The sequence below is a fragment of the Corylus avellana genome, chromosome ca3 (genome assembly GCF_901000735.1).
Source record: "Corylus avellana chromosome ca3, CavTom2PMs-1.0".
Classification (NCBI taxonomy): Eukaryota; Viridiplantae; Streptophyta; class Magnoliopsida; order Fagales; family Betulaceae; genus Corylus; species Corylus avellana.
Genome location: NC_081543.1, coordinates 18,531,444 through 18,546,314, shown reverse-complemented (window position 1 = coordinate 18,546,314; position 14,871 = coordinate 18,531,444). Strand labels below are relative to the sequence as shown.

At 36.9% G+C, this 14,871-nt stretch overlaps 1 protein-coding gene across 4 annotated transcripts; it reads right to left on the bottom strand.

Annotated features, from left to right (window-relative positions):
• Window positions 1-2,704: 2,704 nt before the first annotated feature.
• Window positions 2,705-13,535, bottom strand: LOC132174874 (probable sugar phosphate/phosphate translocator At3g14410). Of its 4 annotated transcripts, none has more exons than XM_059586607.1 (8): window positions 13,295-13,535; window positions 11,835-11,942; window positions 11,707-11,741; window positions 9,116-9,228; window positions 8,568-8,829; window positions 8,189-8,457; window positions 7,445-7,604; window positions 2,705-2,899 (listed from the first exon to the last, which is right to left on the bottom strand). In XM_059586607.1, the coding sequence occupies exons 1-7, from the start codon at window positions 13,394-13,396 to the stop codon at window positions 7,486-7,488; spliced, it is 1,008 nt and encodes a 335-aa protein (XP_059442590.1). In that variant the 5' UTR covers window positions 13,397-13,535; the 3' UTR covers window positions 2,705-2,899; window positions 7,445-7,485. The 4 variants fall into 4 exon arrangements, with proteins under 4 accessions (XP_059442590.1, XP_059442589.1, XP_059442587.1 ...); XM_059586606.1 differs by lacking the exon at window positions 2,705-2,899 and adding an exon at window positions 6,451-6,589; XM_059586604.1 differs by lacking the exon at window positions 2,705-2,899 and adding an exon at window positions 6,933-7,161.
• Between the last annotated feature and the right edge of the window lie 1,336 nt (window positions 13,536-14,871).

The following is a 14,871-nucleotide window of genomic DNA, read 5'->3' as shown; positions in this document are numbered from 1 at the left end:
TGATCTATGTTCGTTATAGCAAGAACTTAGGATGTCGAAGGATTTAAGCGAGCATACGAGGTGAGTAAATACTTACGACTGTTTTCCTTAAAAAATATGTGATATGTTAGCTGACTCAGCACGCATATGTTATGAGCATAATTACTTTTTATGCAACTTGGCAACTGTCTTAATAACTGATTAATGAGATGTATTGTATGACATGGTACACTAGATGACGTACATTAATGATTATTAATGGCAACTGTCTTAACAACTGTCTTAATACGTGTGGTATAATGGCCATGAGATTACTATATATACTTGATTCTTTGGTCAAATTTGTGTTATGTGAGCCTTGGATCAATGATTATTTCGTGACTGACGCAACCATGTTTGATTGGCGGGTCATTAGATGACGTACATTATTAGTAGCGTGGGCCACCCGAGGTCGGACTCAGTTGGGGGCCTGCTAGCTATGGATAGTAGCGTCTAATGGCGGGGGCATCAACATTGTATTACAGGTCCTTTGGGACAGCGCCAACCCTGCTAAGAAGGGGTAATATCTCGGGTAAACCATACATGATAGTAATGACCTTTTAAGGCATTAGTTTTTCTACATTAAAATTTATAAGCGATTATAGTTGGAATTACACCTAATCTTCTTACAAACCAAAACCATATTTTTGGGTGTAATAATAAAGGCGACATCTCTTTTGTTTACAATAAATACATGTTTACTTTTGCCGGTGTTTGTGAATGACAATAGTAATCTTTTGCTAGTTAGATATGTTAGTAAACAATGGACAAAAATAAAAGTTGCGTACCCAAACTTGCAACACGTAAACCATGCTATACAAGTGGAGACTGAGTATCCTTAGCAGTAGCACTAGTATATGTCACCTTGCGCTTACCTCTCAGTATAGTTGGTGTTTGTAACTAAGTATAGGAAGCTTAACCCTTTTAGATATTTTAATAACAAGTTGACAACAAAAATATGGATTCCCACACTTCCATCTTATGTAACAGGTTGTCTTCCCCTTTTTGCAACTCTCTTAATCCATTTGCTCAAAGCAGGTTGCATGTGCAAAATCTTTACAAGCAGAGACGGAGGTGGGGGTGGCTAGTATAGGCCAAGCTCCCCCTTCTCTCCCCTATTTTTTTGAATTTTTTTTATTAGGTATAATTTTATTGTCAACTTGTTTGGCCTCTACCCATTAGAAATTTTGGCTCTTACCCAATTAAAACATAAAAGACTTGGCCCCTAATCTTATAAGACAAACTAATTCGGTAATCCCTACCATAAGCAAACCAATTTCCAGAAGACGTCAACTTTGATCAAGGAGAAGAATCCATTCCAGTTGCGTTGTGAGCATGATGCGTTAGGAGTTGATTGCAAATCAATGAATAAGAGAGACGAGTCACACTGCAAACCTAAGAACTAATTGACTTTAAAAAAAAAAACTAAGAAAAAAAATAGTATACAACCAATTGGTTATTAGAAGTCTAAACAACCAATTAGAGAATTTAACATGTGAAAGTTATTATATTCTATTGTTCTTCGTATAAGCCGTTCATTGCTAATTTGTGCATGTATTTTCTTTCTTTTCTAAACACTCCAATGTGACCATGAAAATTTATTTTTAGATGATTGAAAAACCAATACAATAATTGACTTTTTCAAAAGAAAAAATGCACAAAATTCAGAAGTCGATGTTGATGATTCATCATCGCCAACCTCTGATTCCCAGTTTCTAAAAATTCTCCTAAACGATCTCGAAAAGTTGACATCAATGAATTTGATATTAGTTCATTTAAGTGTGATCATGGATTGCATCTTCAAATATGGGATTATGATGTTAATCAATGGAATTTGACAACCTTACATTAAAGCTTGTTCATACTAACCTACTCTTTAAAAGAACACGAGATCTGGACTAGTAAGTAATCCTCATAGCTTTCAACCTTTGTGGTTCAAATTATATCCTTCATAGTTTGAATATTCACTTAATAAAGATGCAGTCTTTTGTATCACATGCTTTCTCTTTAATAAGACATCTGAACATCTTACCTCGAGTGTATTCAATATAGATGGATTCAATAATTGGAAGAAAGTTAGTGTAACACCCCACCCTAATGACATACAATATTGTCCGCTTTTGACTCCCCCAAACCAAACTTTCAAGAGGTCACCCATTATGGTACTATTGTCGTATAAGCTCGTTTATCTACGGAGTTCTGATAGGATTATGACCATCATAGCTTTAAAAGATGTTGTCAAGAAGGGTGTGAGTATACTATAAGCATATTCTCATCCCCATGCGATGTGGGATGTCACAATCACCCCTTCTTGGGACCCAATGTCCTCTTGGACGAGCCTCATGGGATCATCCCATTCTTGGCGTCCCAGCGAGTGCTCGCTGATGACCCCCATAGGTGTAACGACCCTGATGAGCAAGTCAATTAACTAGTAATTTACTCTATGGTTCGTCTCCCAGCCCTATCCCACACGGGACAAGACTCAAGGATTACAACCTCTCATAAGCGAGAGACCTCAGCGGAAGACTTCTAGACTATAAGAATAGAGAGTAATAGTAAAGCAATCACACGTTCATACACTAGAGTAAACATAATTCCTTATAACAAAAAAGATAGATACCAAATATATTGGTCATCAAACCATCATCAAAATATAAGGATTACATCCCAAATCACAATTGTCTCACAAAAGATTAACAGATCAAATCCTAAGCTTAAGCAATGCTAAAGAAATAATAATCTCGATCATCTCTGCTCGGGTAGTTCCTCTGTCATCCCACATGGACTTCAACCAACCTGAGTCCATATCCTAAAAAATGACTCGGATCAGGTCCTGCGCAATCACCGATGTCCGGTCCGAAGGCATCCTTGCCTATGCTAGCTAAACCGCCCAATTATTCGTAATGGAGGGAAAAAACATAAATTAAAGGGGATAAGTCTAAAGACATAGTGAATGTTAATGCAGATAATACCCATGCTAGTTTAGCAATGAACTCTATTTTATAAAGTATGCAACAATTCAATCATGATAGTTTTTCATAAGTATGATATAGATATATGATATATGCATATGATATAGAGTAATAGAGATAGTTCAACAATATGGTCTATCTGAGATATTACCCCTTCTCAACAGGGTTAGCACTGTCTCGAGAGACCTGTAATACAACACCGGTGCCTCGGATATTGTACGCTACCGTCCATAACACTAGTGGCACGATTGAGTCCGACCTCCGGTGGCCCACACTACTAATGATGTACGTCCTATAGTGACCCGTCATTAGGGAATGGTTACGCTGGTCAAGAAACCATTGGATCCAAAGCCCATATAACAACACACACATTTGACCATAAAGTTAACATGTATAGTAAGCCCATGGCCATTATCTCGTATGTACCGGTGTACCATGTCATACGATGCAATTAATCTTGTCCGTATTTTACATGTATGCTTTTACAAGTTTCACTTTCTTTAAAATATTTAGCACAACGTTTTTCACAAAAGCTAGAGTTCATGTGCAACAAAGTATATATTGTGAGAGTTGTAAATATGCATGTTTTGGTACTAAAAATAGATGTGCAAATGTGGGAAAATAATGGCAAGTATTATGTGAGTTAAAACTCACCTGGGTTGAACAAAGTCTCCGAGTATTCCTTCAAACGGTCAGGGTTCTCCAAATCTGTGGAAAACCTTATATTAGACCTAAGTCTGACTAAAACAACCCTAGAGTATGACAACAGGAGCTATCAGATGGCTGGCCAAAATAGTGTTCCCTGGAACGTTTATGACCGTACATCCGCCCAAAAGGTTTCAAGTGGAACCTCATTTTGTCCATGCGTCCTCCTATCCTCCCAAACCAATTTCTAAGGTTAACAAAAGGCTTTCTAAGACTTCCAATCTTAAAATGATACCTTCGTGCATACGAAAACATGTTCGATAAAGACTAACCACCTCAAATCAAGATTAAAGCATAACCTAGCTAGAAACTCAAACCAACAACTAAGCTAGTCTACGAGCATTAAAAGAGCATAAAGATTTAAGGAACGAGCAGAGCTTAGAAGGTTACCTCATTGAAGCCAAACAATCACCTCCTTTCTCCACAAAACTCACTTAACTCACAAGAACACACTCACATAGGGTTTTAGAGAGCCTGAGGGCAGGAATGGCCGTGAAAGGGTGAGGGGTAGGGGGTATTTATAGGTGAGAAACAGCAGAGGGCGCTACCAACTATTTTGAAAAGTAGCGGATGTCCGGTGTTCTTGTAGTGTACGTCCGGTACTATTTACCTAGTGGTCCAAAGGCTGTAGAGTACGTTCAGGTATTGTCCAGGGGTTTTTCAAAAAGCAGCGTACGTCTGGGTGGTCCCCAGATGTACGTCCTTGTACTATTTGTAAGCGTACGTAGGGTGGCCCCCTGCGTACGTCCTTCACTAAAGATAGGAGTGTACGTATGATACTGTTAGGCGTACGTACAGTCAGAAAGCCAAAATTCCCAAAGCGCCCCTCTAGTTGTCCTTAGTGACCCAAAACCCAAATTAACCCTCTAACTAAGCTACCTAATCTTAGCTAATTATTTGGGTCACTACAATAGGCTTGTGCATGCTCCCTCTATCTCAGGCTGGGCTACAGATCTGATACCATTTGTAACCACCCCTAACCACTAGGGCTAGGTTTATCAACTTACTCTTTAAGAGGTGCGAAGAATTATAAGGTTAACCAAAGTAGTTAACTAAATGTTATAATAAATGCATGATAAAAATGACATTAATTAGCCTAGCCTAAGATGGAGGGAGTGTGCACAAGTTTATGGGGGTCGCCAGCGGGCACTCGATGGGATGCCAAGAATGGGATGATCCCATGAGGGTCGCTAGCGAGGATGCTAGGTCTTAAGAGGGGGTGATTGTGCCGTCCCACATCGTCTAGGGATGAAAATGTGCTTTTATGTATACTCATACCCTTTTTGATAACAACACGTTTTAAAGCCGTAATGGTCATGATCTTATTAGAACTCTGTAGTTAAACGAGCTTATGTGAGACTAATACTAAGATGGGTGACATCCTGGGAAGTCTGGTTTGGGGAAGTCAAAAGTGGACAAATATTGTGTTTTATTGGGATAAGGCATTACAAATGGTATCAGAGGCATTGCCCAGCCTGAGATGGGGGGAGCGTGCACAATCCCATGAGGGTCGTCAACGGGCACTCGTTGGGATGCCAAGAATGGGGTGATCCCATAAAGGTCGCCAACGAGGACGTTGGGTCCCAAAAGGGGTGATTATGGCATTCCACATCGCCTGGGAATGAGAATGTGCTTATATGAATACTTACACCCTTCTTGACAACATGTTTTAAAATCGTGATGACAATGAACCTATTAGAACTCTGCAATCAAGCGTGCTTCTACGAGAGTAATACCAGGACTGGTGACCTCCTAGAAAGTTTGGTTCGTGGGAGTCAAAAGCGGACAATATTGTGTTATTGAGGTAGGGCGTTACAGTTAGGGATTTAAAACAATATGTTTTTTCTCAATCATATTGGAAAATATGATTGAGAAAACAATATGTTTTTTCCTTGAATTGCTGAGAGGTTATATGAAGAGTTGATGAACCAATTTGACAATTTCACTTCTAAACAAATTGCAAACAATCGGCTACAGTTGAAATCATCAATTGATATTGTTCGAGTGCTTGCATTTTAAGGTGTTGCTTTTAGAGGCCAGGATAAAAGTGTGGGTTCAACCAATCATGTAAATTTTCTTGGAATATTGGATTTGGTGGTTTCATTTAATGAAAAGGTTGTTGATGTGATAGCTAGAGCTCCAAAAAAAATGCCTCTTAAAAAAAAAAAATAATAAAAACTTGTGATGAGTCAATAAAGGAACAAATGACTATAGTAATATTTGTCAACAAAGATGGCTTTGCATGAGAACGGGTTTTTGGGCTTGTTCATGTTCCTGATATTGCAGCATTAACCCTAAAAAATAGGATATATTATGGATTGCCCCATCATATATAATTTAGACATTCAAAACATTCAAGAATAGAGATACAACAACGCAAGCAATTGCAGAGCAATGAATTCATGCTTGAGGGGGTCGAATTGAAGCGTGAATTCTTGGCTTTGTCACTTAAGGCACATGCTTAAAAATTGATATGTACAAAATTTTCCACTAACACGTTAACATCATTGTGACTTATTTAGTTACTCAACATGTTTCAAGGTACAAAATTAAATTCATATTAAACTATATAGTATCTACTCATAGGAACAAAACAACCGAACAAGAAGAAATTTACTACAACTTTAAAAGTCAAAATCAAACACTTCATAATAAGCCAATAAAGCCCCTTCATAGTCGTTAGTCTATTGAAGTATACTTTGTACTCCAATAAAGTTAGACTTTGGTGATATAAAAAATATGTACTTTTTTTTTTCTTAATCTTTTTGTCTCCCTCTTTTATCTTCTTCCTTTCTCTCTCCCACGTGCTTGTTTCTTTCCCTTTTAGCTTCTTTCTCTTCCCTTTTCTCTACTTTCAACGTGTGATTTTGTGATTATTGTTGGTTCTACGTCACCTGCCAGGAGAAAGAAGTGCTCGTTGATTTTTTAATTATTGTTGGTCCTACATCACGCAAAAAATTAAAGAAAAAAGAAAATTTTAACCAAATAGACTACTTTTTGCCTAATATATGTATTAAAAATATTTTTTAAGCTCCTTTAACGCTACATCCCACTTGATTTCCATTCATATTCGACGAGCAACCGCACCATTATCTCCCCAGACATTACACGTTAAACTCGGCCAAACAAGTACCAACTTGGATCCAATTTGAAAATCTTTGCAGTGAAATAGTACATGCTTTATCCCCAATTTTATTTATTTATTTATTATTTTTTGTGAGCGACACTTTCCAAAAATTAATAAAAAAAAGGGCGTATGTTTTCCTATATATTGCTAGGATTCCAGCAAAATCTTCAGCATACAACTACTTCAAAAATAAATAATGGACTTAAATTCCAGCAACTGTTTATACACAGTAATCACTGTCTATGATCAGAAGTGCCTCAACTTTGAAATCCTTCAGTAAACGCCTCCCTCTTCTTATGGTACAATTGTGGGATTTCACCTTTATATATCATGTAAATTCTGCTCAAACACAAGGAAAAAAGAACAAAAAAAATAAAAATAAAAAGAACAAAAAGACATGGAAGATCTTAGGTGCTGATACTTCGTCAAACCAAAACCCAATTATGCATGTCTTTTTCACAAATATGAAATGAACAGCAGATGATATAACTCATAATAATCTCATCAACGGGGGGTAGGGTTTTGGATTAGTGAACCAAAACAAAGAAATGGCCATAGATTTCTGATAAAAAAGCAACTAATATGAAGCACATCTTTTGCTAAATTATATGCAAGTACATACCTTAAAAGGTAACTTAATTGACTGCTGCTGTTTACTATATTCTACTTGCTCGAAGCCGAGGATGTGGCCAAAGGTACAGACTGTTCGGGATCACTGACGCTGCCTCGAGAAGCTTCTTTTTTCAGCTTTTGATTATTATATGCCGCTACACCTGCAATGGCTGCATAGAAAAAAAAATGATGCGGCTTGTCTTCATTTACTTATGGTGATTAAAAAAATTCCACCTATTAGTTGCTAGGAATTTCTTCATGAACAAAGGTCAACACCTAAGCTACATAGAAGAAAGATTAAAAAAAATGAAACAAAAAAAAAAAAAAAATGTAAAAAGATGCGAATCGACTGTCTGGGTGAATTAACATCAAACTCGTGTTTAAATTTAGAAAACATGACTAGATATTATTAACAAAACATTTCGAATTATAGGGCCAAAAAGAAGAAAACAGACAAGAGCATCCAGATCAAGCGTCCGAAAGAGAAATCTATAAGAGAATGAAAATTGCATATTTAGGGTAGAATTTAATGATAGCAGAGCCAACTAGTTACCCAAACTAATCAAAATGAAATGACCAGATGAGAGGGGGGACACTAATTTTAAGTGCATTATCAAGTCTCCCTGGAGATGGCGTCAAGCAAATTAGCTTATAGATGAACGGGTTTTCCATATGCAAGACATCTCACTGAATTCAATTATGAGCTATCTTAAAATATCTGGGTGTCCAGATTAAAAAATGATAAGATACTCACCAATACCATAACCAAACAGATTTATTAACGTCAGCTTGGTATCCGCAAACAGAAGGGCAGACAGTAAGACAACCACCCAGTCCTTAACAACTCCAGCAACACGAATGGTTAAAGCACTTGTATGCGTAATTACGAGGAAAACAGATAAGTTGAGGGCAAAAGTACAGAGACAGTTGAGTAGTAGCACAAGGGGTGGAAAGTTCCAAGATCCATGTGCTTCCATCTTCGTTCTCTCCAGAAAGATCCACGGAAAGAATAGGCAAAGAGCACTGCAAAGAGTTCAACATTTTGTTCACACAGGCTTAATCTTTTCTATCTGGAAGTAGAAAGAAATTGTTTCAAACGGATGATAGATTATTTGACAACAGAATCAGTGTACCTGCAGGGACTAACATAGTACATAACAGATATAGGGTTCAGTTTGAGACCCTTCCTCTTAACAAGGATCTCCATGAAAATAAGTCTTAAAGCTTCTCCAACAACGCCACCCATTTGATAAACAACTCCAACCCAATTGATATCTATTTCTCCATAAGAGGCCACCAGAACACCAAAACTTATCACTGACATAATTAGTAGCATTCTGCAGTTCATTATCTCTAGCCCTGCTGCTACTCCAAGAACAAAAACAGCTACAGGCACTACAAAAGTTATTTAATAAATTAGAGTGACATCACAATTTGTAATCATGATAAATAGTAATACGTATAAGACTTAGGACTTGCTGACCAACAAGCTATCTTACTAGTCAGCACACAGATAGACATATTACTTGGGGCCAATAATCATATGATACATCTGGAAATTGGTCTGAATAACAGAACATACAGATTTAAGTAGAATTTACAGCCATAGAGACCAAAAAATTTCTCTACAGGGCCTAGATATTTAGCTAAAATCGGATAATTCACATCACTAAGAACTTACTAATTGCCTTCAACATTTGTGCAAATGCAACAGAAATATACAGGTATGCTGTGTTTCCCAGCCAAAGAGTCATTGCGAACATTGAACCAATTGGTACAACAGATGTAGCATATCTGAAACAGTGGAACTTCATTAGACTTATGTGGAAAATTACTGAACATGTAGAAAAGTATTCACACAAGCTTTATGTAGAAAACTACAAGAATGGTTTCAGGACCAGATAGCAAAGATGTTCCCATAACTAAATTCCAGACTTCAATATTGTCTTGTGAACAAAAATGTGTTGGGTAATTGGGAAGCTCGTTTTCTTGGAAAGAGAAGTTAAAATCTAGAATACAGAATACAACCACTTGGTGAGAACAAAATAGTCATGAGTAATGTTCATTGATTAGAATTAGATTTCATAAGGTGCACAGGAGCATGGTAGCCAAACCGTTTTATAAAGATTTTCATCCCAATTATATCAACAAGATGACTTGTGAATATAGTCACAGGGGTCCATTTGGTTTATTAGGGTTATTTTTTTAATACCAATACAGTTGCATTCTTAGAAGAAAATGTTTTCTAATTAAAATATATATTTTTTGATAAGTAATGCAATCTCATTAAAAAAGCACAAAGGCGGCACAATTCTAGTACACATGAAGTATACAAAAAAGCCCTCTAATCAGGAGAGAAAGATGAACAAAAGTTTAAAAAAAGAAAAAAAAAAAAAAAAAAAAAAAAAAAGAGGCAAGCTATGATGTGCTGTTATCCATATGTATAAAGAGTTGAACATAATTAAAATATTAGTCATAGAGAAGATAATCTATGTTACTTCTATTTACGAAGAACCCCAAGGGGTAGCTCGATTCGTTGGGAAGCACGCTTCATGAAGTGGAGATCACTGGTTCAAATCTCCTCTCCTCCCTTCCATTGAGGCCAATTACTTATAAGAAAAAAAAAATACTATTTCTGAACCCCAGCTCAGGGCACCATTTCATTACTCTATTCTCTAGTACTTTAAGAATAATTTCTATCTTGTTATTTTGTTCTCACTAACACATCTTCAAAATTCTTTTCCCAGTCTAAATCCCATTTAAACTGGGTTCTTTCCTTGTATCATGAGGACTAGCATAAATAATGTGCAGCTTCAAACATTTCCTTTCAAAACATGTTACACCAATACTTGTGCCTCTCCCTCTCCACTCAAGAAAGAAAATATATTCTTGTGTGAAAGATGTGGAGTTGCAACAGGCGTATTGGTACCATTAAGGCCAGCAAGAACAGGGGCAGCTTCGACCACAGTTATGCCTCATCCTGCTATCATTGCTCCTCTGCTTTTGCTTCAGCTCCACCACAGTTCACAACGTAGGTATTGAACCACCCTTTCACCTACTGATCATGTCTAAAAGTTATGACAAATGGGAAGGCGGACGACAACATCACCTTCAAAAGCTCCAAAGAAAGGAGTATGATGTCATCAAAACTCTGTGGAACAAGCCTGGTTCTTCATATTTTGGACATTGATACCAAGAATGGCAGGAGAGAGAGAGAGAGAGAGAGAGAGGAAGGGAGAGATCCATTCATTCTATTGACATCAAAATGAAGAAATAACGAGTGAACAGAAAGTCATGGAGAAGTTCATTCCTATATTCAAATGTTTAGGCCTGTATAAGCTGAATTGGTATGGTTAGCCACATGTGAGCCAAATTCCAAGAAAGCAACCCCCAAAAAATCTGACTTGGCATGTACGGTTTTATGTGTAAGGCACACATTGCGTCGAGAGGGATTCCATACATTGTTGCAGAAAGTATGCCCTCTTAGTTCTTTTTTTATTTTTTTACAGGTAATTGAGATATCATTAAAAGCGTAAAGCACATCTAGGTACATAAAAAGTATACAAGAAAAACACATAGTTAGAAAAAGAAAAAAAAAAAAAAATTATGAAAATTAAGCACCAAAGGAGATACAAATGCAGTTATCTAAAGATAAAATGTATTGAAGAAAAAAGACTTAAGCTCTTCCAATGTCCTCTAGCGGTCTTCAGAAATTCTATCATTTCTTTCTCTCCAACGACACCACAAAAGACAAGGAGGAATTATCTTCCACACAACAACACTCTGAGTACGACCAACAGACCACCAACATATAAACAAGTTAGCCACTCATCCAGGCATAACCCAAGATAACCCAAAGTGACAGAAGAAAACATTCCATAAGACACAAGCAACCTCACAATGGAGAAGAAGATTGTCCATAGACTCCCTACTCCTCTTACACACAGCAGTTATCGACCACAATGACATTCTACTTCCTAAAATTGTCTATGGTAAAGATCTTTCCTAGGGCTGCCGACCAAGCAAACAAAGCACCATCTTAGTTCTCAATGGATTAGTTCAGTTCTTTTATGCCATTAATTTCATCTTTCATTTTTGCCTTCGGATATCTATCTTAGAAAAATAAATCCTATCTTTAGTAGTGATTCTTACGATCTTATCTTTGGTGTCCCCTATAGCATGGCAATTTATTTAAAGATACTTTTAATTGCAAGTAACAACTTTGAAGATCCAAATGTCAGATAAAAGGAATTCATCCCCTTCTTTACTTACATTTCTGCAGTCATTCCTTCCTCAACCTTCATAATCTGTAAGAAAAAAACTAAATACAGTAAAAATTATGGTAAAGGATATGATCGCTCAATTGCAGCAACTCTCATAATATTTATTAAACTAGATACCTTGAAAATTTTGGTGAGCATAAAACATAATACTGATGAGAAGACCATGTGAAGTAGTGTCAGTCCAAGAGGATAAGGGAAGTTTATTTCCTTAGATGACAAAACCCACTGCATTTTCCAATTTCAATAAACTTCATTAGTCAGTTATGCTGAGCAACCTTTGTAAAAGAGTATCCCATATCCCTGTGCAATATCAATTAGCCTTACTCCTGTAGCAATAATGCAGGTATTTGCAAAAAGCATCTATACATTTTATCAATAAAGGTAGCAATGGAACAAAATACTCAAAGAAACTTATTATACATTTCTTTTCATTTTATTATACTTAAAGAAAGAATTTAACACTATCTTCCTGTTCATCATTTTCTAATAATAAAAATAAACTATTAGCTTTTACACATAATATTAGTCACGTAGAATCTTCCTTGTCTCATCAATGTAAGATGTCTGTCAACTGTCAACCTAGATTGCTTATCAGATGAGACCTGGGGAATGCAAATAAGATAGACAAGTAAAGAGGAAAATTATATTTTTGGTAGCATATCACAATTCCACACTTTTTAGAAAGAGAGTGACAGCATTTTTTTAGTGCAAGTACAAAGGTTATTCCTCTCATGGTATCTCCATGTTTTCTGACAAAAAGGTGCCAAGCTTCAGCTTACATTATCACTTTTAATTAATCCTATCCTATCATCAGACCAGCATGTTATCTATTTGAGTTGTCTTTTTTTAAAAAATAAAAACAGAACAAGGCTATAATTGCATATAATTTCCTCCCATTCACTTCTGGGATGAGGGGAAGTGTTCCATGCCATTATCCACCAGCTTTTATTTTAGAAATTAGCATAAGACATTATTTATGTTGATATAATAAAAAGTACAAATACAGTTTTTTCCCTCCAATTACTCGGTTTTTAAGACTTAAAAGCAAAGCAGAGATCTAAAACTGGTCTGAAGGATGAATGAAGGTCCTCACAATTTTTGTCGAAGTGACAGAAATCTAAAATAACTAGTTTTCCTAGCGTCCATTTGGTCTCCGGGGGAACGGTCAAAATTGGGAAGAGAACAGAACTTAAAAGTTGAAAAGCTACCTTGAATTTATATATCTGCTTCCAGAATATTCATCCACCCATCTCAACTAAATCATATGGTTGCAACAGTCACAGGTAAAGAGAAGATTCAAAATTTCTTACATTTGCTCAGGAACCAAACAAAGCATATTAGCCAAGATAATTAAAATACATGAATTTCCAGGGTTGTACTTCAGATGGAATGTCAGAAAAACAAAAACAAAAGTAAATGCTTTGAAGTTCACTGCTGTCATCCAAACACAAAAACCAAAAAGTAATGCAGTTCCAATCAAAGACAAGGTCTTAATCAAGGTGAAATTACTCCAAAAACAAGGGATTCTCAAACTGCAAATGCGAGACACATAAAGTAGTGCAAGAAGACGGACGGACCTTGTTGAAGAAGATCTGGCCGCTGGAGAGAGCGATGTAGAGTAGAAGGTAAGCGTAGGTTACGACCTCCTCTTTGCAGAAGGCCCTCGACCGATCCGCCATTGCCGAAAACTATCAAAAAAACCAAATATTGCAATCTCTCTCTGATGAGTAGGAGCTAAGCAGTAGACTTTAGCTCTCTGTGCAGCGAAGGCCAATGAATTCCAAGGCACGAGAGTCGGACGGGGAGTGTTGAAGCAACGAAGAAAACACACGGACTGTTTTGCCCTCGGCAACGGACACCTTGGTACCCAAACCGATGTGGGCTGGGCCTTTGGAGAGTTTTCGTTGGGCCAAGAAAATCGAAATTGATTGGAACTTATTTCATATCTCCTCCCTCTGGTTTTAGGGTTAAATACTTAATACCCCATGGAGTTTGGAAACTTTATTTTTACCGCATGGGATTTCATTTTTATCACAGGACCCTCCTGGAGTTTTGATAAAGGACCAAGTTAGTCCATCCGTTAGTTGACTGGTTGGACTGACACGTGGACCAATCAGATGTATGACACGTGGTACCTATTTAATTTTTGTTTTAAAATTAAAAAAAGAAAAGAAAAGAAAAGGAAAAGTACCAGTGGCCTTGGCCATCCGGCAAGCCACCCCGAAGCACCAAGGGGGTGGTCAAACCACCCCCGCAAGCATCTAATCGACGCAGCCATCCCCATATTTCTGGGTACCGTAAACCACCCCCCAAATGGCCAAGGAGCCACCCCCCAATTTTTCCTCTTTTTTTATTTTTTTATTTTTAAATACATTTTTTAAAAAAAATTAAGTGCCAATGGGTCAACACTGATTGGTCCACGTAGTTACTCCTAAATCGTCAACTAACGAATGTAATTAACTTGGTCCTTATCTAAACTCTAAGGGGGTCCTAGAATAAAAAATGAAACCCCATGAGAGTAAAAAATAAAGCTTTCAAACCCCATGGGTATTAAGTTTTAACCCTTGCTTTTGAAGAAAATAAGGGTTAAATACCTTGTACACCCATATGGTTGAATTTATTTATTTTTTACCTCTTAGGGTTTACTTTTTAATCACGAGAGGTACCTCTGGTTTGCCTAAAGACAGAGATGATACCTCTGTCAAAATTCCGTTTAAAATTTGACGGAACGCAATGTCAGCACCAATTATAGTTTGACATTTGTCCATATAATTAATTAAAAAATGATAATTTTTTTTTAAAAAAAAAATTAAAAACATTAAAAAGTTATATTTTATTAAAAAAAAAATTTTGGGGGTGGTTAGGCTCTACCACCCCCATGGTCCTTGGGGGTGGTTCAGCCACCCCAAGGGTTTTTTGACAAAATTTTTTGGCCATCCCCAAATTGGTCGGTCTGGGGTGGCTGAACTACCACCATGGCCAAAGGGGGTGGCTACGGCCCCCACAAAAGCTTTTTTTAAAAAAAAATTAAAAAAAAAATAATTAAATATAATTTTTTAATTTTTTAAAAAATTGTTATTTTTTAATTAATTATATGGACACGTGTCAAACCGTGATTGGTGCTGACGTGGCGTTCCGTCAAATTTTGGATGGA